Source organism: Girardinichthys multiradiatus, chromosome Y (genome assembly GCF_021462225.1).
Source record: "Girardinichthys multiradiatus isolate DD_20200921_A chromosome Y, DD_fGirMul_XY1, whole genome shotgun sequence".
Classification (NCBI taxonomy): Eukaryota; Metazoa; Chordata; class Actinopteri; order Cyprinodontiformes; family Goodeidae; genus Girardinichthys; species Girardinichthys multiradiatus.
The window spans coordinates 1,117,992-1,140,661 of NC_061818.1; the positions used below are offsets into that span (position 1 = coordinate 1,117,992).

General features: G+C 38.5%; 1 protein-coding gene and 1 long non-coding RNA gene across 2 annotated transcripts in view; one reads left to right on the forward strand and one right to left on the reverse strand.

Annotated features, from left to right (window-relative positions):
- Positions 1-1,479: 1,479 nt before the first annotated feature.
- LOC124864690 lies at positions 1,480-3,929 on the reverse strand. The gene is made up of 2 exons (XR_007037342.1): positions 2,232-3,929; positions 1,480-2,146 (listed from the first exon to the last, which is right to left on the reverse strand). It is a non-coding gene; the product is annotated as an uncharacterized LOC124864690 (long non-coding RNA).
- Positions 3,930-4,464: 535 nt separating this feature from the next.
- LOC124864783 (carbonic anhydrase-related protein 10-like) overlaps positions 4,465-22,670 on the forward strand; it is a 298,624-nt gene continuing 280,418 nt past the window's right edge. Inside the window, exon 1 of the mRNA XM_047359688.1 lies at positions 4,465-4,885. Coding sequence (XP_047215644.1) covers positions 4,825-4,885 — 61 coding nt within the window. The 5' untranslated portion in view covers positions 4,465-4,824. The remainder of the gene's footprint in view (positions 4,886-22,670) is intronic.

The following is a 22,670-nucleotide window of genomic DNA, read 5'->3' on the forward strand; positions in this document are numbered from 1 at the left end:
AGTGTTCCACAGCCGGGATGAAAACCACACTGCTCCTCCTGAAGCTGGGATTTGACTAGGTGCCTCCCACCTCCCTTAAATATGCCTGAGGTTGAGGGGTATTTATTATCCGGTTCCACAGGACACTATTCACAATAAAGTGGTCACCATTGTGGGATTTGGCGAAAGGACATCCACTTCTATGCCTTTCTGTGACTCTTCCAGTCTCTCTGTATCTCTGTTGCAACCTGCTGATAACACTTTGTGAAACTCTAAGCTCAGTCGTTACTTCTGTCTGAGAACATCCTGTTTGAACCCTCACAATTGGAGGGTTCTATTGATCAATTGTTAGATGTTGTCTTGGTCTTATGATGTCAAAATGTGAACAGCATTATGAGGAAGACTGTTTAAATAACTATTCTGACTGAACCAGGTAATTTATTGGTTGATTCATGGATCAAACATCTGTTGTGAATTTTGTCATGAAGCTCCTTGTTAGAAATTAGTAAGTTGTGCAACAAATACTGAAAGATTAAACAGCTGGACATGTGTATTGAAAGGTTTAGAGAAGGTCACATTAAGTTAACCTGTAAAGGTTATAGTGCATTTTAGGTTCATCTTGAAATTTAATCCGAAAGCAAATATCCCATAGTTTTTGAGAGTAGTGTATGTATACACTGAACAAAATTATAAATGCAAAACTTATGTTGTTTCACCCATTTTTGTTTTTTTAATTGTTTTTTTTTGGCTTGAGTTGCCTTTATTTTGTAAGTTAGTCAACAGGAAATAGAATGGAGAGAAAGAGAAGGGAAAACAGACAGCAAAGGTAAATGGGCCAGTACTCGAACCCTTGATGGCTGCATCGAAGACTGAAGCCTACACGGGTCACAGCCTTACCCCATGCCGCTGCCGTGCCCCTTACTCTCATTTTTAATGAGCTGAACCAAAGATTTTTTTATGTATCCAATGACCTATTTCTCATGGATATACACATTTACAGTACTGTGCAAAAGTTTTAGGCATGTGTGAAAAAATGCATACTTCATTTGGTAAACATTGAAAAAGTTTCTGTGGGAGAAGGTGCCGAATACCTGACAGGCCTGAGGTTGGAAGGATCCAATGGGATTTGGTGGTGTGCTCTTTGTGTTTGTGGTCTTTGAGCTGTGTAAATGCAGCCAGAGGGTGAACAGGCAGGTGAGTGTTTTCCAGAGGAGAGTGACAGTATGGGACGAAGAAGGAAAAGCAGGAGGTCAGCATGCAAGCCTAGGAAGAAAGATTCCAGGATTTGCAGAAGAGCAAACCTGAAGGTTCTGTAATACAGGGAATTATAGTGTTTTTTCCACCAAAGGAACTCTCGTTCTTGTATTGATTCTGTTTGTATGCCTTCAAACGTAGGTTTTTGTTGAGCACCAATGAGCATTTCCACCAGTTTTTCGAACCAAGTGTTGTCATGATTGTTGACTCTGACTCTGGCTCCGACTCCACCCCAAGCTCTAGAAAAGAGCTTGGGGATTCTGGACCAGAAGGTTACATTGTTGGACTAACCTAGGGTAAATAAGATTTTGCTCTGAACCACAATCTATTAAAGCCACAACCAGTTGGGCCTTTTGGTAAATGCACAAGAGGGACTCTAGTTGCAATCTGAGTACCGCCCACCAGTATTCCTTTATTTACTAGTGAGGTGTCGCGTTTGGACAAACAGGACAAGGGGAAATAAAATGACCAGGTACCCCACAATAAATGCATTTGCCGGTTGAAATATGGTGATGCCTCTGTTCTGCTGTAAGCCAGGTATGACCAATCTGCATAGATTCGGGCGGGTCCTTTCCTTGGGAAGGGAAAGGATAGAACTTGGGGAACAGGAGGCAAGAGATGAGTGGTGATATCCTGGAATTCTTGAGAGAGACGGTCAAAAGATTGAATTAAGGTTGCTTGCTGTTGAACCAGAGAGTGAAGTAGAGAGTCATGGTTGCCAAGTAAAATTTCTTGTTGTGAAAGAGAGGTCCGTAATTGAGCTTCATAGTTACCCTGGTCAGATTGTTCTGTCAAGATTATTTACTCTGACTCTGGTGGAAGCAACAAGTACAGACTTGATGGATTGCAGAGCAAGATTTTTAAAACTTTTAAAATTTCAATGTGGGTCCCATACAGGCCTCCGGGGGGAGGACTGAGGAGGAGAGAATGAAATTAATGACTGACAGCAAGAGAAAATTACTGTATGATGATGAATTGAGTGTTGTTGAGGTTCTTACTGTTAATGATGAGTGGAAATGAGCTGGAGGTAGTGATGTTATCATCTGAGACAGAGTACGTTGCTGTTGGAGGGTGGCTGCTGTGTGGTTTGATTCTTGCTGGTGTCCTTTGTTGGACAGAGAGCATGGGAGGGCAGACAGGCAGGTGAGCGAGAGATACCCTTGGAACATCCAACAGTGGACAACAGGAGAGCAGCCAGAGAAGCAGCAAGCCGGTACACTTAGCCACATCTCAAGTAATCACTTTTGCAGTCCTCAGGTGGAAGTATGAGGAGATCAGCGAAGGCATCTTGAGCCAGAACAAGAGGTGATGTCTAAGGCAGAAGAAGATCAAGAAGGTTACTCTTTAGACAATGTGCAAGAAAAGGTTGCTTGGATTACCAAGCTAAATGAACAAAAATGATCTGACATCAGCCTCAGGGAGTACTCAGGACGGTACTTCTCTTTATGCTCCTCCTGATTAGTGCTGATGACCCGCAGCTGTGGAACAACACCTGCTAGTTGCCCTGCAGGAGAGAGGAGAGAGAGACAACAAAATAAAACAGTAGCTCACAGCTCAGAGAATATGCCAAAAATCAGTCATTAACAGTTGGTGTTGCCCAGCGCAGGGGGAAGCTTGTAACAAGGCAGCGGAGCTTGCTGAGGTGTATGATATGTTATTAATGCAAAAAGAGAGCATCCATAAACTACAGTTAATATGGAAAAGGAGACTGCATCTCCATGCAAAAACAATGGTATGTACAATGTTTTCATTTGTATATGTTCAGTATCCTCGAGTGTAACGCAAACAAGTAGTAATACAATGTGTGTTTAGTGTGTTTTTGCAAACATAAATGATATTTATGAAGTACTTTCTTCGTCTTTGCTCCCGTATTTGTTGCTTCTATTGTCTGCATCTTCGATGCACCCATGGGTGATGTTACCGTTCACACAGTTGAAACAGTTTGTGCTCTGGAACCTCTTTTCGTTGGTGGAAACACGCATCACCGGTTTGAAATCATTTTTGGGAACCGGGGTATGAGAGCAAAATGTGATATTACCATTGAGGAGCAAAAAATTCTCAACTGCTAGGGAGTTGGTTTACCACAGACCCAGAGAGCAGCCGGCCTTTTGAGCAGTTTCTTTGATTAGCCTGATGAGCCACAGTTGTGTGTAATCATGCCTGCCACCTGCACCTGTTTAGAAGGTAATAATTTTGTTGGGATTGGGTCTAACACACAAGTTGAAGGTTTAGATAATAATTTTGATAACTCCACTGGATCGAAACAGTCCAAACACAGATCAGTTTCTATAGTTTTTATAAATAAACAATATTACACAAATTTTTTTTAATGTGTCGACAATTATAAAATATATGATTAAATATGAATTTGATAAACATGTTAAGGTATTATATTAAAAAAATAATATAAGTATTTCATGGCTCATCTTGAACTGTACAAAGTTTGTTATTGTGGATGTTCATTCGCACCCTTGGCATTTGACTGGTTATCCTGCACATCAAGTCCAGTTCAGACAAGTTATAAAGACAAAAGTATTGTTATTTCTGCCAAATGACAATGAAGAGCAGACAGACAAAAGTTAATAACATAATTGACTTTGAATCTGTCTGTATGATTTGACTGAAATGCCTATATATTCCTGTATGTAATTTAGATCTTTTTGTGCTGTAAAGTTTTTTGAGACATTTTTTGTGAATTGTTGCTGTATTGAATTAAAAGTGATTTGATTTAAATAGTGTAACAAGTATGTCAGCTTTCAAATATTTTTATTTTATCAATGACATCTTTCAATTTGTTTACTATGTAAATTAACTAATGACACATCTATTTAATGATTTATGTCTTTGTTGAATTGTGGCACTTTTTTTCTGATGCAGTAACTCGAGGTTAACAGCAGAGGACGTGCGACCTTCACGGTAGACTATTGTGAGGTATTTATTTAGATCAGAACAACCAAACAATCACCAAGGCCATCTGCATTCACCTCAGTGCATCCTTAGAGTAAATCGCTCCTTAGAAGAGGTTTCTGTATAGGGTAGTAGATTAAAATCTTAATGTTTTCTGGAGAATTTTGAGGGTATGAGTATACATTTTACTTTGAGATTTATACACTAGAACCGATTTGTTTTTGTTTGTACTTTTATCTCGTTATTTTAACTCAGAACCGGATTTTCTTTTGGTTAGTGTTCTGAATTCATCCTGACATCATCTGATGAACATTTGGATATTTTCTGTCAGGCTCTGCGCTCTCCGCGGGCTCTGTGTCCACAGCGGCTGCGCGCTCAAAACCAGCATCATCTCCAAGCAGAGGAGAAGATCCCACCGCTCAGGTCTTCTAACGGCTTCATATGCTGACAGACACCTTCATTACGCACGCTTCTAACATAAAAAAATAAGACACAGAAGAAAGAAATGTTACCTGGGCAACACGTCGGCGAGTGAAAGAGCCTGAGCTCGAGGATTCCAAACGTTTCAGCGCTGCAAGTGGGGGCAGAGACGGGGACCAGGCGAAAATGCTTAAAGTTTATCCGTGTAGTCCTCCTGCGCGATCACCTAGTTGCTGCAGGACCTGAACAGGAATTAAACGAATAATGCGTTTCATTTGGGATTTATGTTTGATTTTGCAAATATACATCATCTGCAATTCGTCAGGTAAGGATGCAAAGAAAACTGCCATCACGCAGTACGGATATAACCATCTAATAGAGATACGAAAGAGAAAAATAACAGAAGAAATAGATTATACTCTGAAATAGTATGTGTTTATGTGACAATTTAGAAAGCTGCAGATTTATGACGCTCACGTACAGTTCAGACAGATGAGATGCTTTTACTAGTACATCCTACTCAGATAAATCAGCTTCCATGTGTTACAGCTGGCTTTTATACTGTAGCTTGTTTATATTCAGTCTGTGAGTGTTGGTGAGACTTGGAGCACTGGTTCGACTGACTCCACGCACATTCACACATCATAAGCCGACACTTTGATCACGCTCTTACAGACATGCATATGCATAAAAACAGCTCATAACAGAGACAGCATAGCGTGCCACACGTAGTCCAAATATAATTCATGAATACAAGTGCTTCTGTTGTTTGTACTTCCAATACCTTTAGATAGGATTCCCATGGGATACGTCAGCTCCCCACATAATTACAAAAGTTACAAACTGGTTGGACTGTTTATTTTAACCACTTGAGCTTATAAAAAAAAAAAACAAAAGTAACAAAAATCACAGTATTGAATTATTTGTACATTTTAATAAGACGCCACAGGGTTGGTTTCCTACTTGGTATGTTTTTTTTTTACATAAACCTCAACCTGGATGCACCGATTGTATCCCCAGAAGAAACCTATTATGCGATAATAAGCATTTTTGATCATTTAACAAATGTTTTCTATAATCAGTTCTTATACTGCAAAAATAAAAATAAACAGAAACAGAAAATGGACAGATATCTAAAATGTTCATGAGTATGGACAGAGATAAGTGGATCAAAAACAAATGTTCTAATCATACTTTGAGCAAAATTGCAAAAACACTCACCCTTACCTTACAGGCAAAATGATGCTGTGGGTAGAGGATACTTTTGTAGCACATTGAGATGTATTCTTTCAGGTTTGCTTGCTTGTTTTTTCAGAAATATGCCAAAATGTTATACTGTCAAGTTTGGTGGTAAAAGAATAGTGTGAACCGATGAACCGATCAGGATCTCTCCTGACTTCTGATGCAGAATCAAGCTCCTTCTGCTTCCAGTGTTGATTCCAAATTCAGGTCAGAGAGGCCCAACAACTTGATGTGAAGCGTTCAAACATACTACAACCATACCTGCAGACCTAAATGATGTCAATGTTTTCTTCAGTGATTTGACCCACCTGCAGAATGACACTCAGGAGGCAGGAGAAAAGTTTAACAAGTTTATTTTGACAGGTAGTAGATATTGAACTGGAACTGGGACTGGAGGTACAACACTGCACGGGAAAGGAGGACAGGTAAGTACTCTGGAGACAAATGGGGATTACTGGGAACTGGATCAAGATCTTTGCTTACTGTTTGATGAAAGGTGGTTGGAGTGAAGGAATGATGCGGAGCCTGGGAGGACGGAATAGAAGCTGCTGCCGAAACGGTGAGTTATCCAGGAAGATGTTGAGTACTCTGCTGAGGCTTTGGGTGAGTTTTTGGCAGTTGAATTATTCAGATCAATTTTACTGATTTGAGGTTACCTGGTGAGGATTCGGTGAAGCAATTGGTGGAGCGTGAGCAGGGTTCGCTTGCCTGGAGGTGTCGGTATTGAGCTGTCAGCTGTAGCTTGATCCAAAATGGGTTTCGTTTGAGGCTTGAATACTTAGGTTGAGGCAGGATCCAAACTGAGGACTTAGAGCCAGAGCTGAAGGTTGCAGGGACTTGAGACCAGGACTTGAGGTTTCCTAGGATGGAGCACAAGAGAGGTAAGAGACTATGAACTTTAACTTTAGACTGAGATCTCATAGCTAGGCCATTAGGAGTTACCACAGAGGTTAACACTCAGGCACTGGAGTGCTGACAGCTCCACTTTCTTATACTGCTCCAGGTTGATCGAAATGACGAACACCTGCTACCCTCCACACCAGGGGATCTTGGTGGCATCTAGTGGTGAGTACGTGTTTGCAGCAGGCAAAAAACAATAAATGAAAACCCCCAGACTCCGACCTGTTCTTTAATTCTTGAAATGAACATCAAGTTGGAAGGGAGCGAATAATACAGAGCCACACTGACTTCATTGAACTTAGGCGATTGTTATGCCACGTCCATTTCTCTGTCTCATATTTGTTCATTTGTCTTTAAAACCAGTGCAATAACTGTCTAACTAGTCTCTAAATCAATTTTATTAGGTCCAAGTAACACCAACTATTTAAAGGGGTTCATAGTAGTGGCATAAGGCATTTCATGTTAAAACCTGATACTTGTAAACACTGTATAAAAAGACAGATAACAGTCTGACATGAAAGCAGTCTTCCTGCCTCTTGTCTTAAAATGTTGATTCAATATTTCCACATCTTTCTACAGATGCACCAGTCCCTCCTGCAGCACAACATCCACACAACATGATACTGTCACCCCTTTACTTTAAAGTAAAGGGGTGCCAGTTCTGCAACCTTTGGTCATTGTTGTCACACACTTTTATGCCAGTTTCATCAGACCACAGGAAATGTCTCTAGTTATTAAGGTCTTTGTCCCTGAGTGCATTTGCGAACTGAAATCTGTTTTTTTAATGTTGTTTTGGAGTAATGGGTTCCTCTTTGAGTGGTACAGGACTCATTTCACTATGGTTAATGAAACTCTTACCAGCTTCAGCAGCTTCTTCAAAATGTCTTTAGCTTTTGTTCTGGGGTTATTTCACACATTCAGACCAAAATCTGTTCATATCTGGGATACATAACCAGTCTCGTTCCTTAACAGTACGATGACAGGACATTCTCATGCTTTTTGCATATTATTGCTTAAACAATTGAATGTGGTACCTTCTGACATCTGGAAATTAGACCAAACGATGAGCCAGATTGTTTAAACATTTTTTTTTACAAACTGGTTCATTTTCAGCACCAATAAGAGCTGGACTAGAGGAAAGAATCACTACCTTTGGGAGCTTGTGGCAACTTATGGAGGCCAATAACCAACCACAATGTTGTGAACACCATGTCTTAAACTGCAGAAAGAAAGTTGGATTAATAATGAGCTCATGGTTTCTGATCTTCCGACTGTTTATTTTATTATCACAAGTTACAGAGTTTTGGTCGGTTCACTGCTTAGAGCTGCAGTAACGGCTTAATAAATATTGAATATTACTACATGGGGATGATAAATCATGCTGTATGCTGTGTTTACAATAATTCCTGTTTTGCAGCACTGTTGTTACTGGTCAGATCAGCGATTGAGTGAAATTATTACAGAGTTGACATTCTAAACTAGTGTGGTTAGCAATGCTAGCATTACTAAAACAATCTTCCTGTGTGTTCCCTAGAGAACGGAGAGCTTTTTATTTTTTCTCACTGCCTAAAAGAATTATAGGCATGTCATTGTAGAAATTATAGGTTCCTTTTTATTAACTTCTTAAATCTCACAAATACTCGAAATAGCTAATAACTAATTGGCCCTTCACTATTTGTAATCAGTCAGGGCCGATAATGTGATAACGGCTTATTGTAATAATAACTGTGGTCACTAAGTAGTGAGTATAGTTGGTGTTGCTTCGGTGTGTAAGTTTGTCAAAACATTGTTGGACGTAATTTTCTCTGGTCCTCTTCCTGAGTTGACCAGTGATGACAAATTTAGCCGCATGGTTTCAGGGCACCATCTTGATTGTTAATTACTTGATTTGTGATAATCAGATTGATTTATTTTGTCTCACAAAAACCAAGCTGCAACAAGAGGATTATGTTGCTATAAATGAAACAACTCCTAATTATTCAAATTTTCACATTCTTTAAAATACTGGGCGGTGAGTATGGGGGAAATTTACTGCCAAAAATCAAGAGCACATATTTTCCATTTAGGAGCAGGATTTCATTCTGCTTGTACTCAAACTTAGTAATGCTTAAACTCAAAACATCTGCTCTCTTTCAAATATATTCTCCTCTCCCTAATTTCTTTGCTTCCACACTCAGATTTAATTAACAGATATTTTCTGCTCCCACTTGCCTCCTTCTGCTTGCAAACTTGCTCTCTGTATGGATCATAAATGCACTCTCAACCCCTCCTTCCTGCTTGTGGATTGGTTTTGCTCTGTCTCAGATTGGTGCGCGATCATCGCCTAACAACAGTTCCAGCCAATAGTGTGCAACTGCGAGGTCAAGGAGTTAGTTGAAGTGCGCTTGTTTTTTCTTTTACTGAGTCGCGACATCTTCAGGTGCTTCCTACTGCATGTAGTATTATAATTGTCATGGAGTTCTAAATAATGTTCATAAGACTAACCATTTGTTGTTGTCAGTTGTGTAGTTGGTCATAATTTAAAGAGGATTTTGGCAGTACTGGGTTTATGCATTTTCTTAACATCTAACAAGCAGGGGGCAACATATTAGTTTCACACATTTGCTGTATAGGCTAGTGGATGGGAACAGACACCCTCTCCCGAAGGAGAAGGTTGGTGCACAGTCCATCCCCTGGGGTACCCTAGACCCTTGGTTCCAGGTTCGACGCAGACAATACTGTAGTACACCCATCCTCACCTATGAAGTCACCCGTAAGGGTGATAGTTTAATGTTAAAGTTGTTAAACATTTGAAATAAATGAAAAAAAAAAAAAAATTATAAGTTGTGAATGAAAAGATTGTAACTTAAAAGAATCTGAAAATGTATATTGTATTGGCTAGGATTGTCAGAATGTACAGAATTTGTTCATCTGGGCTCTGTGGGGACTGAGGAAGCTACAGATTCAGAAGCTACAGAACTTCTCACCCCTCTCATATGAAATGCACAGGTCTTTCCTACCATTATCGTCTTAGGAACAAGGTTGAAGTCCTGCAGGTGAGCGTCTGGAAGTGTCAAAATTGCTGGGAGGAAGCAAGGAAACAAAATACAAAAGCTCACTTTGGGTTTGTCTGGGACACCTTAGACTCACTGCAGACAAACATGTTAAAGCTGATGTGAGATCAGAATCTGATGCTAGGATACTTTTTTCTGATTATGAAGTGCACGAAAATACCAAATAGAAGGAGGCATGGAATTTAAAGTTTTTTCCCAATATGCAAATATCAAATTTTGAAGGTCTTGCTTATCATTTCATCATCAATCCTGATGGTCCACAGCTTGGTCCCTGTCAGATGAGAAGTAGTGAACCAGAACACAAGGCAGAATTAACGCAGACACATGCAGTTTCTTAATCAAGTACAGACTGTCGCACAAACTTTAGATATAAATGTTTTAGTTTTATCTCAGTAGTTGCTCATAACACTGAACACCTCACTGTTACTTAGCCCTGGTCCTCAAGGCACACTGCCCTGTATGTCCTAGATGTTTCCTTGCTTTAACACACCTGATTCAGATGATTGCAATTCAGCAAAATCCTGATAATCAGTCATCAATTGAAATCAGGTATGCTGAGGCAGGAAAACATCTAAAACATACTGGGTGGTGTGCCTTGGGCTGAATACGGCAGCACTAAATGTCAACAAAGTGCTTCTAATACGATCCAATGTACATGTGAAATCTGCATCAATAGTATACATACTCCACTTTAGCTGTGTGCTGTTTTGATGGCAATTTGAGTCCATAAGGGCTATTAGGTTTGGATTTTTCATAGCTACCAAAACTGTCAACAATAAAACAAATCCAAGACTATTAAAAAAGGTTTGATTTTATTAGGATCTCTGCTCTTATAGTTTTCTTGATCAGAGGACTATATGAGCGTTGAGGTTTTCAGGTAAAGGACATGGAGTAACTTGGTAGACAGGAACGCTGGTGGAAATATTCAACCTCTCTGCAAAACACAAGCACAGTAACCTATCTGAATGTTAGCAATGTAAACATAGAAAATGGAGACATATGATGTGAATGTCATTTGTAAATCGTCTTGTCTAAAGATAAAACATTTAATAAAATCCACAACAACTAACACGACAGACACTGAACCTATCTGAACCTTGGTGGGGAAGTAATTCAGCTCAATTTCAGGAGTGAAGGTTACTAGGATAAGGTTGGTTAAACTGTTTTACAGCATGTGGACATCATCATTAGGATTGTGAAAAACATAACAATAACCCTTTACATTGCTTTACAAATAAGCATTTTAAAGACAGCCTGCATTACCAGAAAGTGAACAGCTGTTGGATCCAACAAAGGTCCAGCACAGGAGCCCAAGCCTTGAGATGACACAACAAAACAAAAAAGAAATCAGCATTTTACTTTGAGGAATCACATTTGAGACACACATGACAAAGTTTGTCCTAAAATAAAACGAATAATGGGAATTCCTGCAATTTCCTAACAAATGTATATAATACGTGTTAAATTAATTTGACAAGTTGTCAATTTACGACAATAAGCCCTGGTCAATATGAGACTCATTAGCCAACCAGTTAACTTAAATTATATGGCTACTCAGCACATTTAACAAAAACTTAAGTAACAATACACAATTCAGTCAGAGTTAGCTTTATTTTAATAGAAGGTCTGCTAGGATCTGTAAAATATCTGGTTTGAAGGTTATCCTAATGTTTATTAATTACATTTTCTCTATAATTTTTGACTGAAATGGAAAACACGACACAGAGGAGGACAGCGAATTAGCTGCTGTTGTCCTCCAGATAAGCAGGTTCATTCTGTAAAGACTAGTGACATTCACTGCTGTCAAAAATGGCACTTTAATTATTCTATGAAACATTTGTTTTCAAACAAAATGTTCACATGCAGCTTCAATCTGCTGGTTTGTTTCTAGGAAAGAAAAAAAACAAGTACCTCAGAGACAGACAACAGTGTCTCTGAAATTAAGTTTGTTGTCTGGTTTGTGGTGTTAGAACCTGACCTGACAGGATCTGATTAGAAACCACCAACAGCTGCAATCAGGTGACCGAAACCTGAATACAGATTCTTTTTGTTAAAAAGACAGGTTAGTGTTCTGTGTGAACAGACTAATACACTGCAGCAATTCAATCACAAAGCTAAACTGATGTTAGCATCTCTAATATGGTTTAGCTTTAGCATCGCGGTTAGCAGACATGGATGCATCACAGAACAACATTTTACATGTTGTCCCAGCTAAACTTGGCCTTCTGACATGTTCAATGCAGCTCAATTAAAGTGCACTAATTAATAGATTAAACATAAATTCAGACGAACATTACACACAAGTCTACTTTATGTACTTTACCTGACGCTACCTTTAGCCAGAGAAAATTAAAATTTGTTGAGTTCAACCAAAAAATGGGAGCCTCAACCTAAAAAACAAGGTGGCCTTCAAAACAAAAAGTAAGATTTGTAACCAAAGATTTCTGACAAAACGTTACTTTTAAAAATAAATAATTTCATTGCATTTTTAAAAGTTTTGATCACATTTTTTTGTTTGATTGAATAATATTTTTTTGGTTGAAATTACTTTTTGTTTGAATAATAAAAAGACAAATTTCCCTCAATAGGCTCCTTCATGGCACTAAGATAACAATTCTAAGTGCAACTCTGCCAGATACAAGACATTAAAAAGAAGAAAAAAAAAAGATATTCGAGCTCTGGTGTTTGGTAACAGCAAGCCCTGCACACAAATACAGAATAAACACTTCTCTACAAACTTCTCTACAAAGAAATATAAAATTTAATAACAAAAAGAATCCATTCTCAAATTAAAATAATTCAACTTAAACTGCTAAGCAAAAATAAAAGAATAAAGAGAACTAATAAACAATAAAAAAGGAACAAATCTTAACCAATCAAATGATACAATGATATCAGAGTTTAGTGTAGATAATTAAGTTTAAGAACCAATATCTGTTTTAAGGAATTTGGAATGAGGTCAAATAGGTTTTAATCTAATTAAAACAACAATTTGTATGTGTTCAAACAACCAGTTCACATCGCAAATCAGAAGGGCAAATAAAACATTATTTCAATAAAACAATATTTGAAAGAATAATTCGCTGGAATAGAAATCGATAACTTTTTGGACTGGAATTGATTTTTAATTTTGTTAACTAGCCTTAACCGTGGATAGTGATGGACTATTAAGATGGCGACAAGGAACTTTTATTGCCTCTGACAAAATGGCAAACAACGACAAATGAACAGACAGACATGATGATGTCACGGCTCAGGTAACAAAGGGAAACATGGCTTATTTAGCAACTCCTTTAGTCACACACCATGCTGCGTTACGGCCAATCTGTGTTTAAACCACTCATTGAAGTAAAGTTTGTTGTAACTTTAAAACAAAACCCAAACAAATAAACCAGCCTAGTGTGTGGAGGACCAATTCTGCCATAATTAACAATAAATACATAAATAAATATATGACTCAATAAAATAATTACTGGGTCAAAAAGTAGCTAGAAATATAAATGAGTGTGCCATTAAATGAAACTTTTTATTTAAACCACAAATTTTTAAATCATTTTATTTTTCTTGAACTCTATATTTTTCCTTTGTTCATTAAAAATTGATTTTAATTTCTGTATTTATTCTTAAGTATGGCAGGATTGGTCTTCCATATAGAGACCTGTTAGCACTCTGGCTTAAAGGCCATTAGAATTTCCTTGTCGGGTAGTCTGATACCACTGAAATACTTAAACCCACAACCAATACGCAATAAAATAATATTTAGATTGGGAATTTTGTCAGCCTATACATCACATCTTACATAATATATTCTGAAGAACAGGAGAACAGAATGTCCACATTGGGGTGATGGGTTGCGTTGCATGTGATCAACAAAGAAGACTGCTCTTGCTAGCAGCTTGGGGTAGCATCTGATCCTGGACTGCCACGCAGGAAGATGTGTAACGTTGTTAGTTCCTACGCTGTCCCCTTTTAGGGCAGTGGAAAAAGGAAGGGGCTTTACTTGCCATGATTAAGGACACCATCTGTTCTGGGGAAATCTTAGATTTTTCTGCAGAAGCTTAGAAAGAAAGGTTTAACACAGCTTGACAGCTATAAACGCTGGATGCATATACAGCAGATCATAACTTGGATCCAAGTTTCAGGATATTCGCACACAATTCTCCTCAATGCGGTCAAGTAAAGTGGTGCATTCTGGGATTCAGAGTTTTACCAGTCTCTTTGTTTGTGTACAATTCAGTCCATTTAACACTTTTACAAATAAAAAAAAACATACACTATTGACTTGAAATTTAATGGACTATTTATTATTTTAATTTTACTAATTATTACAAACATATTTATTTCAAAAGTCTAAAATGGTGACCATGTCAACATGTTCTGCAGTCAGACTTACTCTCTTTTTTAAGGCAATGTTCCCAGCATTAATATACAGGAATAAAGATAAAAGAATTATTGATCTGCAGACATTAAAGTTAAATAGAACTCCCATTATGAAACTAAACCTTAATCTTAGTCAAACCAAATTGCTCAGTAACAAATGAAACACTGAAATAAATCAAACAAAAACTGTTAGATATCATCTGACTGAATTAAATCTTTATTTAACTTTCAATCATTGAGAAAAGACAGCGGGAGTTTGAAAACGATGAAGGTCTGTTGTCAGATGTTCTCTCCAGGTTTAGCATGCCTCGACCGCCTGGTCAGATGACAGCTGGCGAGGCGAGCTGGGTGTAAGGACAAGGCAGTGAGAACTGACCAGCACTTTTGCAATTAAGCCAATATTTTGTTAAACCAAGCAGGTATTTCAGCTTTACACAGCTACATTATGGTCTAAAAATATCACAAAAAAATGAATTTTTGTGTCACAAAGAGTGTCATTTATCAAACTTTACATCGTTTGCTGTTCTAATTCACCATTGCAGCTTTAACCCACAATATAGATTTTACGTCGTTTTTTTTCATATTGATTACATCAACCAATCGTTGCAGCCCTACATTCTAATACCTATAGTCTTACCAACTACCCTGTGATTTTTCTCTTCACAAATGCATTCACATGATGTTTGAGAGTCATTGAATGAATGCTGCCCTTTCTACTAAGTGAGCTATTATGGCTTGGGAGAGAAAGCCCATTGTCTGATAGTTGATAGGTCAGAAGTTTGATTCTTGGCTCAACATTTTCCCAGTTCTTAGGTCAGACAGTCCTTGGATAAGACACTGATTCTGCCATTCCATTCCACATTTATTAGTATGTGCATTTGATAGAATAAAAAGCACCAAACATTTAAGAAAAGACAAAGAACTGTGCTGCAAAGTGGTTATGAAGAGTACAAAAGCACTGCATCCCATCGCTGCCATACATATTGGCACCTCTGGTTAAAACGTTTAAAAAGCTTTCAAAAAACTCATTTCAGCAACATAGTGCACACTAAAAAAACAAAAAAAAAACAGTAAACTCCAACAATTAATATCAGCACATATAAGCAGTGAGGGAAAATCCCACATTAAAAAATGACTGTTTTAACAAAATCAAGAGTGTTGCACTTGTTGGCCCCTCAGCTATTGTGCAGCAACCTTTTGCTAGTAGGACAGAATTCTGTCATCTCTAATGTTTTTCATCATTGGAGCATACAGAGAGGGGGATCTTTGACAATTAGTTTTCGTATAATCTCTTGATCATCCTGTGTTGTCTCAGGTGCTCTCCTTTATTTCCACTCACCCTATAAAGTTTTCTATCGGATTTAGGTGTAGAAATAGCGATGGCCACTTAAGAAGGTTGGTTTTGTGTCCTTTGAACCATTATTTGTTGAACATTTATTTTGATGATAAGTCAAAAAGTCATAAGAAATTAACATATCAGCCTAATTTCAGCATAGCCGCGAACACTTTGAAAGTATTGACTCTTTGTTTTAATCCATACCCATCTAGAATATTTGTTCCAAAGGGCTCTATTTCACTCTCATCTGACTAAAGAATAAAGTTTAAGTAAGTCCCAGTAGAGCTTAACAAACTCCTCAGGTTAATTGTGGAAAAGAATAAACGTTTTTCCTGTCTGCTTAAAATGTTTTCTTCACCATCATTGGCTGGCTTACCTGCCAATCACAATTAACATCAAGGTTGGTAAGGTAAGTTTATTTATATAGCGCTTTTCAGTAACGAGACACTCAAAGCGCTGTAGATACAATTACAATACAATCACAAAGCAAATAAACACAGATACACAGAAAAACAAATCAAATGATTAAATCAAACAACAGAGGTAATTTAAAAAAGTAAAATAAAATAAAGGGAACAGAATGATGGACAAGAAAATGGAAGAAAAATTGGACTGAAAACACAACTAATCATGCCTAAATGGTACAGTCAAAGGCCACTCTAAACAAATAAGTTTTTAATCTTGATTTAAAGAAAATTAGGGTTTCAGCGCTTTTACAGTTTTCTGGCAGTTTATTCCAGATTAGTGGAGCATAAGAACTAAAAGCTGCTTCTCCATGTTTAGTTCTGGTTTTGGGTATGCAGAGTAGATTTGAGCCAGAAGACCTGAGAGGTCTGGGTGGTTGATACACTGACAACAAGTCTGTAATGTATTTTGGTGCTAAGCCATTCAACGATTTGTAGACCAACAGAAGTATTTTAAAGTCTATTCTCTGAGCTACAGGGAGCCAGTGTAGGGACTTTAGAACCGGGGTGATGTGCTCCACTTTCTTAGTTCTAGTGAGGACACGGGCAGCAGCATTCTGGATCAACTGCAGCTGTCTGATTGACTTTTTAGGCAGACCTGTGAAGACACCGTTGCAGTAATCAATTCTACTAAAGATGAATGCATGAATTAGTTTTTCAAGGTCCTGCTGAGACATTAGTCCTTTAATCCTGGAGATGTTCTTTAGGTGACAGAAAGCTGACCTTGTTACTACCTTTATGTGCCTCTGAAGGTTCAGGTCTGAGTCCATCACTACACCCAGGTTTCGAGCCTGACTGGTGGTTTCTAGCTGTATTAACTGAAGCTGTGTGCTAACTTTTAAACGCTCTTCATTTGGTCCAAAGATTATTACTTCAGTTTTGTTTTGATTCAGCTGAAGAAAATTTAGGCCCATCCATGCATTGATTTCTTCTAAGCATTTACCCAGCGCCTGAATGGGTTCATGGTCACCTGGTGACATCGTAACGTATAGCTGTGTGTCATCTGCATAGTTATGATAACTTACGTTGTTGTTTATTAAAATCTGAGTTAGGGGGAGCATGTAGATATTGAATAGGAGGGGCCCTAAGATGGACCCTTGGGGAACGCCACATGTGATTTTTGTGGTCTCTGATGTAAAGTTACCTACTGACACAAAAAAGTCCCTGTCCTTCAAGTAGGATTTAAACCAGTTGAGTGCTGTACCAGAAAGGCCGACCCAGTTTTCCAGGCGCTCTAATAAAATGGAATGATCAACAGTGTCGAATGCTTCACTAAGGTTCAATAATACCTGCACTGTGGTTCTTCCACAGTCTGCATTTATACGGATGTCATTGAACACCTTGACAAGAGCAGTCTCTGTACTGTGGTGAGCAGGAAGCCTGACTGGAAGACATCGAAGTGGTTGGTCGTTGTTAGGAAGTTGTTTAACTGCTGAAATACAGCTTTTCAATAATCTTACTAATGAAGGGGAGGTTTGATATAGGCCTGTAGTTCTGTAGTAGCAGCTTGTCCAAGTTGCTCTTTTTCAATAGAAGTTTGATAATTGCTGTTTTTAGGGCCTGGGGGAAAACACCTGACAAAAGGGACGTGTTTATTATTTGTGTTAAATCAGATGTTATTACAGGCAAAGCTTTCTTAAGGAAAGCTGTGGGTAAAAGATCGAGACAGCAGGAAGAAGAGTTTAGTTGTTGTACGATTTCTTCTAAGATTTTGCAGTTTATTTGGTGAAATTGGGAAATTTTGTCAAAATCAGTTCTAGTTGGAGACAACATTGGTACTGGAGTTGATGTGGATGTGTTGACTGCCTCTCTGATCTTTTGGGTTTTTTTCAGTAAAGAATTTAGCAAATTCATTGCAGGCCCTTGTAGAGTGGAGTTCAGATGCTACAGTTACAGGAGGGTTTGTTAACCTGTCGACCGTGGCAAATAATCCATGAGCATTGTTAATGTTTTTGCCGATGATCTCAGAAAAGAAGGATTCCCTTGCATTTTTCAGGTGTAGGTTATATCTGTATAGTGTCTCTTTATAGATAATATAGTGAACCTGCGTTCAGCTTTTCGACACTCCTTTTTTTCACTTCTGACTGGTGGAGCACTTCTCCATGGAGACATTTTCTTCCCAGAAATGACTTTCACTTTAATTGGAGCAATTGAATCAATGATGTCCGAGATTTTAGAATGAAAGTTTTCTACCAACTCATCTACAATGTTAGAGGGCAAAGTGGAGGTAGAAGAGTAAATCTGGTTAAAGGTTTCAGCAGCACCGTCCTTAAAGATGCGTTTTCTTATCATGTCTCTTTGGCAAACTGAGTCATTGCAGATCATGCTTTCAAAAATAACCGAAAAGTGGTCAGATAGAGCAACATCAGTTACAGACACCTTGGAAATGTTTAGACCCTTAGTGATGATCAAGTCCAAAATATGTCCCTGTTTGTGCGTTTGCTCTGTTGAGTTAAACCAACATTTCTAAGAGTGTCACATAGATCTATTGTACGTCTGTCTTCAGGATTGTCCATGTGAATGTTGAAGTCTCCCACAATAATTAAACAGTCATAATCAACACATATCACAGATAAAAGTTAATTAAAATCACTGAAAAAGTTTGTTTTGGACTTAGGGGGCCTGTAAATATTCAAGAACATGGTTCGGACAGGGCTCTTTACCTGGAGAGCCAAATATTCAAAAGAGTCAAATTTGCCCAGAAATACTTTTTTTACACTCTAATAAATCTTTAAACAAAGTGGCTCCTCCACCTTTTCTTTGCTGTCTGCTCTCACAAAGAAAATTGTAGTTCGGAGGCGTCACCTCTATCAGAATGGGAGCTTCATTAAATTCATGTAACCATGTTCCTGTTAAAAACATAACATCAAGATCGTGGTCAGTAATGAAGTCATTGATTAAAAATGATTTTCCTGACAGAGATCTAATGTTCAATAAAGTCAGTTTATATGACTTAGTTGTTGATATTAACTCTGTGTCTGGTTGTACTTGACAGTTTATGGCTTTTGTTGATTGTTTATTACTGTCTCTTATCCTTTTAGCTTTCTTCTTTCTGTCACATATAAGCACAGAGATTTTACAACTATCTCCTATTAGGGGTCCAAGTTTTTCCTGGACATGCTCATTTCTGATAGAGTTACCACTGGAGCCCAGACTGTTTCACAGAGAAGTGATTTGAAGGTCCTGATTAGGAGGAGATAGATTAGGAGGTGGTGGAGGTCTGCGGCATTTGGAAGATGTTGGTTTAGTAGCAGGGCCTCTGCCACAGGGGGTGTTGAATGGAGAAGATGTCAGAGCCATTTGGGTCCCGATTTTAAGAGCTCCTTTCATGTTATCAGAATCCAGTATAGCAAAAAGAGGGCTCAGTGGGGAGATGGGAGAGTACTGTGCGGTCTGGGTCGGGATCTGGGATGAGGGGGGTTTACCGGGGTTGTCGGTCTGGGTCTGGGTTTGGGGGGATGGGGGTATAATGGAGGGTTTCACTTCTCCTGTGGATTTCGACAGGGAGACCTTTTGTGATGACCTCTCTTTCTCAGCCAACTGGCTGATTGTTTCTGCTGGAGCTGTTGGAGGCAGCGTTATCATTGTTGTTGATACTCCATGTTCTCTGCTGAAGGTCGAAGCTGCTGGCGGATTATTTACTGAATAGAAGAGATTAGATGTGAGACGTCTGGCTCCTGGCTTGTTTCAACAGAAACCATCTTGCTTGAAGAGTTGTCTTTTTTCCCAAAAAATATTAAAGTTGTCGATGAAGTTCACAGGGGTGGTGGCACATGTTTTTTTTACCACTTATTAATCATCAGAAGTCTCGAAAAAACCTCATCTCCACAGAAAATCGGTGCGAAGGGGCCGCTGAGACACACCTTGATATTGAGACCTCCAACAATATTCAGAAGACGAGTGAAATCCTCCTTCAGTCTTTCTAATTTTTTCTTAGCCACGTCATCCATGGCTCCACATTGTATAATAAGGTTTTCTAGAGATGGCGCTTTTCTGTGATTGCAAGAATATTCTCTGAGATATCAGACACCGCGTTACTGGTACCAATCATAACTTCTGTGTTTTTCTTGTTGCAGAAGTTTTTAATCCCATCCACAGCTGTGTTGCCCACTATTAGGGTTCTTGGTCTGGTGGGGTACTTTTTCTCTGGCAATTTAGGAGAAGACTGTTTAGAATGAAGGTTGTTCTCAAACCTTTTATTGTTCTGGATCATTTTCCTGGTTTTCATTCTGTAGTGGAGCAAATCTGTTTTGGAGGGGAATTCCATTATTTCCAGCTGTCTCACTCCTATCAGTTGTTGTGACAGCAGCTCGCTGTCAAAGTCTCCTTTTCCCAGGGGAAACGGGGGCATTTCTCTGTAATTCTGGCCATTCTAATTTATTTAATTGCTAAGATCTTCCAGTGAGTTGTCCACCTTGATTTTTTGGGCATGCCCCTAAAACATGCCAGGGGGTCTGCCGGTAGGTTTATTCTCAGTGTTCTGATTGCCGGCTGAGTTGTTGAGCTGGCTGTCACTGTTTGGGATCACAGGCAGAGTTGAATCATCGTTGTACCTCATATTCACCTCCACATTCACTTCTAGTCAATGGATTTTCATCTCCAAAACAGCCAATTTCTGTAAAAGTTTGTCGAAGTCCTCTGTGGTGAAGGGAGGCATTTTGTGCTGATTAGCTGGCGTCAACTTGTCCTGCTTTCGAGTTCGAGTCCTTTAAAAAAAAAAAAAGTAAATAAATAATAATAATAATAATCCTTGGGAGTCACTGGTAAGAAGATGTTTTAGTCCAATGTTTCCGTAATTTTGGCTAAGAGATAAAAAGTTAAAAGTAAAAGAATGCAAGCAAGCAGGGAGCTTAGGAGAAAAGCGTCAGCCAAATAAAGCCTCAATGTCCTGGGACTTTCAAGAGCAGCAACACAGAATAGAGATGGAGGAGTGGAGGAGGATTAGGAGAGAGCAATATTAACGTTTTAGTTGCGTTAAGCTGCTTCAGCTACTTGCTAGAGCTCTGTGTGTGCGTGCAGATAACTGTAAGCAAGTAACATCTGTTAAGCCCAAAGAACCCGTAGGCGGTATCGAACCCCTCATGCAAGCTGCGCTGTGCTCTATTAGCTCCCAGTGTTGTGTTATTTCTAGATAATTGATCACTTATAATTGCACAGAGGAGAAAAATTACCAGTTTGGAAGTTTTGGACGTAATGTAATGGACCAGTGACATAAAAATCGAATATTCTTCGGACAGCTGCATTGATTAGGATGACGATGACGATAATGAAAGTGAGCTTCAGAAGGGAGTGAGGCTAGTTCCTGAGTAAGTTATGGTGTTTCTTCTTATTTGCAACGAATTTATGTTACATGTATGCAACAATGATTTAGTTAATTTACGGTGGTAATTATTGTTTTGTATGACATACACTCACCGGCCACTTTTTTAGGTACACCTTGCTAGTACCGGGTTGGACCCTCTTTTGCCTTCAGAACTGCCTTAATCTTTCGTGGCATAGATTCAACAAGGTACTGGAAACATTCCTCAGAGAGTTTGGTCAATATTGACATGATAGCATCACACAGATGCTGCAGATTTGTCGGCTGCATCCATGATGTGAATCTCTTGTTCCACCACATCCCAAAGCTGCTCTATTGGATTAAGATCTGGTAACTGTGGAGGTCATTTGAGTACAGTGAACTCATTGTCATGTTCAAGAAACCAGTCTGAGATGATTCGTGCTTTATGACATGGCTCGTTATCCTGCTGGAATTAATTATCAGAAGTTGCGTACACTGTGGTCTTAAAGGTATGGACACGGTCAGCAACAATACTCAGGTAGGCTGTGGTGTTGACACGATGCTCAATTGGTACTAAGGGGCCCAAAGTGTGAGACTGATTCAAGGATTGTTTTCAGTTTGATCAGAATCAGTTACTATCAACTGTATTGGCCATGTTTGTGTCGCAAACAAGGAATTTGACTTAGGCTTCCAAGACCACAACATCTAAAAACACATTAGAGGTATAAAAAAAGGACAGGGAGCAGTATATACAAGGGTGTGTAAAAGCTGAAAAAATTAGAATTTTTCTTTGTTTTTTCACAAATAAATCAGACATACTAAGAGTTCCAATAGAAATGTTTTCTTTTATGTCGTACCTTTACATAGGTACCAGATGTTTTCATTTAGACTTCATAACTGTGGAGCTATACTTGATTTATTTCAGTTATGTAATTACGGATGGAAATTGCTCCAAAACCCCTCAGTACTTAACAGGTTAAGATTCAAATTATTTGTTGGAGGACTTGCTAGATTCTTAGTTAAGTTTCATTTAGCTAAAATACTTTATGCTGCTGGTTTGCATAGAAACTCCTGAAGGAGGTTAATGATAGGGGTGTAATTGTTAATATCTTCTTTATTTAAGCGACTGAAATTATTTTTATTTATAGGATTGAGTTAATTACTCATTATTGGTTATTAAGGATTGCACTGTTTCTTGAAGTTGATGAAATAAGTTTAATGAATAAGTTTTTGCATATTATGTGCAAGATATAATTAGTGAAATTCCTTTATCTAACAGAACCATACACAAAGGAAGTGTAATATGGATTAAACTGAGCAAAATTTAATAAAACTACTGAAAGACAATACCTCATCTTTACCTGGATGCCTGCAGCTTTCTACTTAGAATAACGAGCCTTTAATTCATTTAAGTTTGTGATGATGGGATAGAAAAGGCTTGCATGCCACCTAAA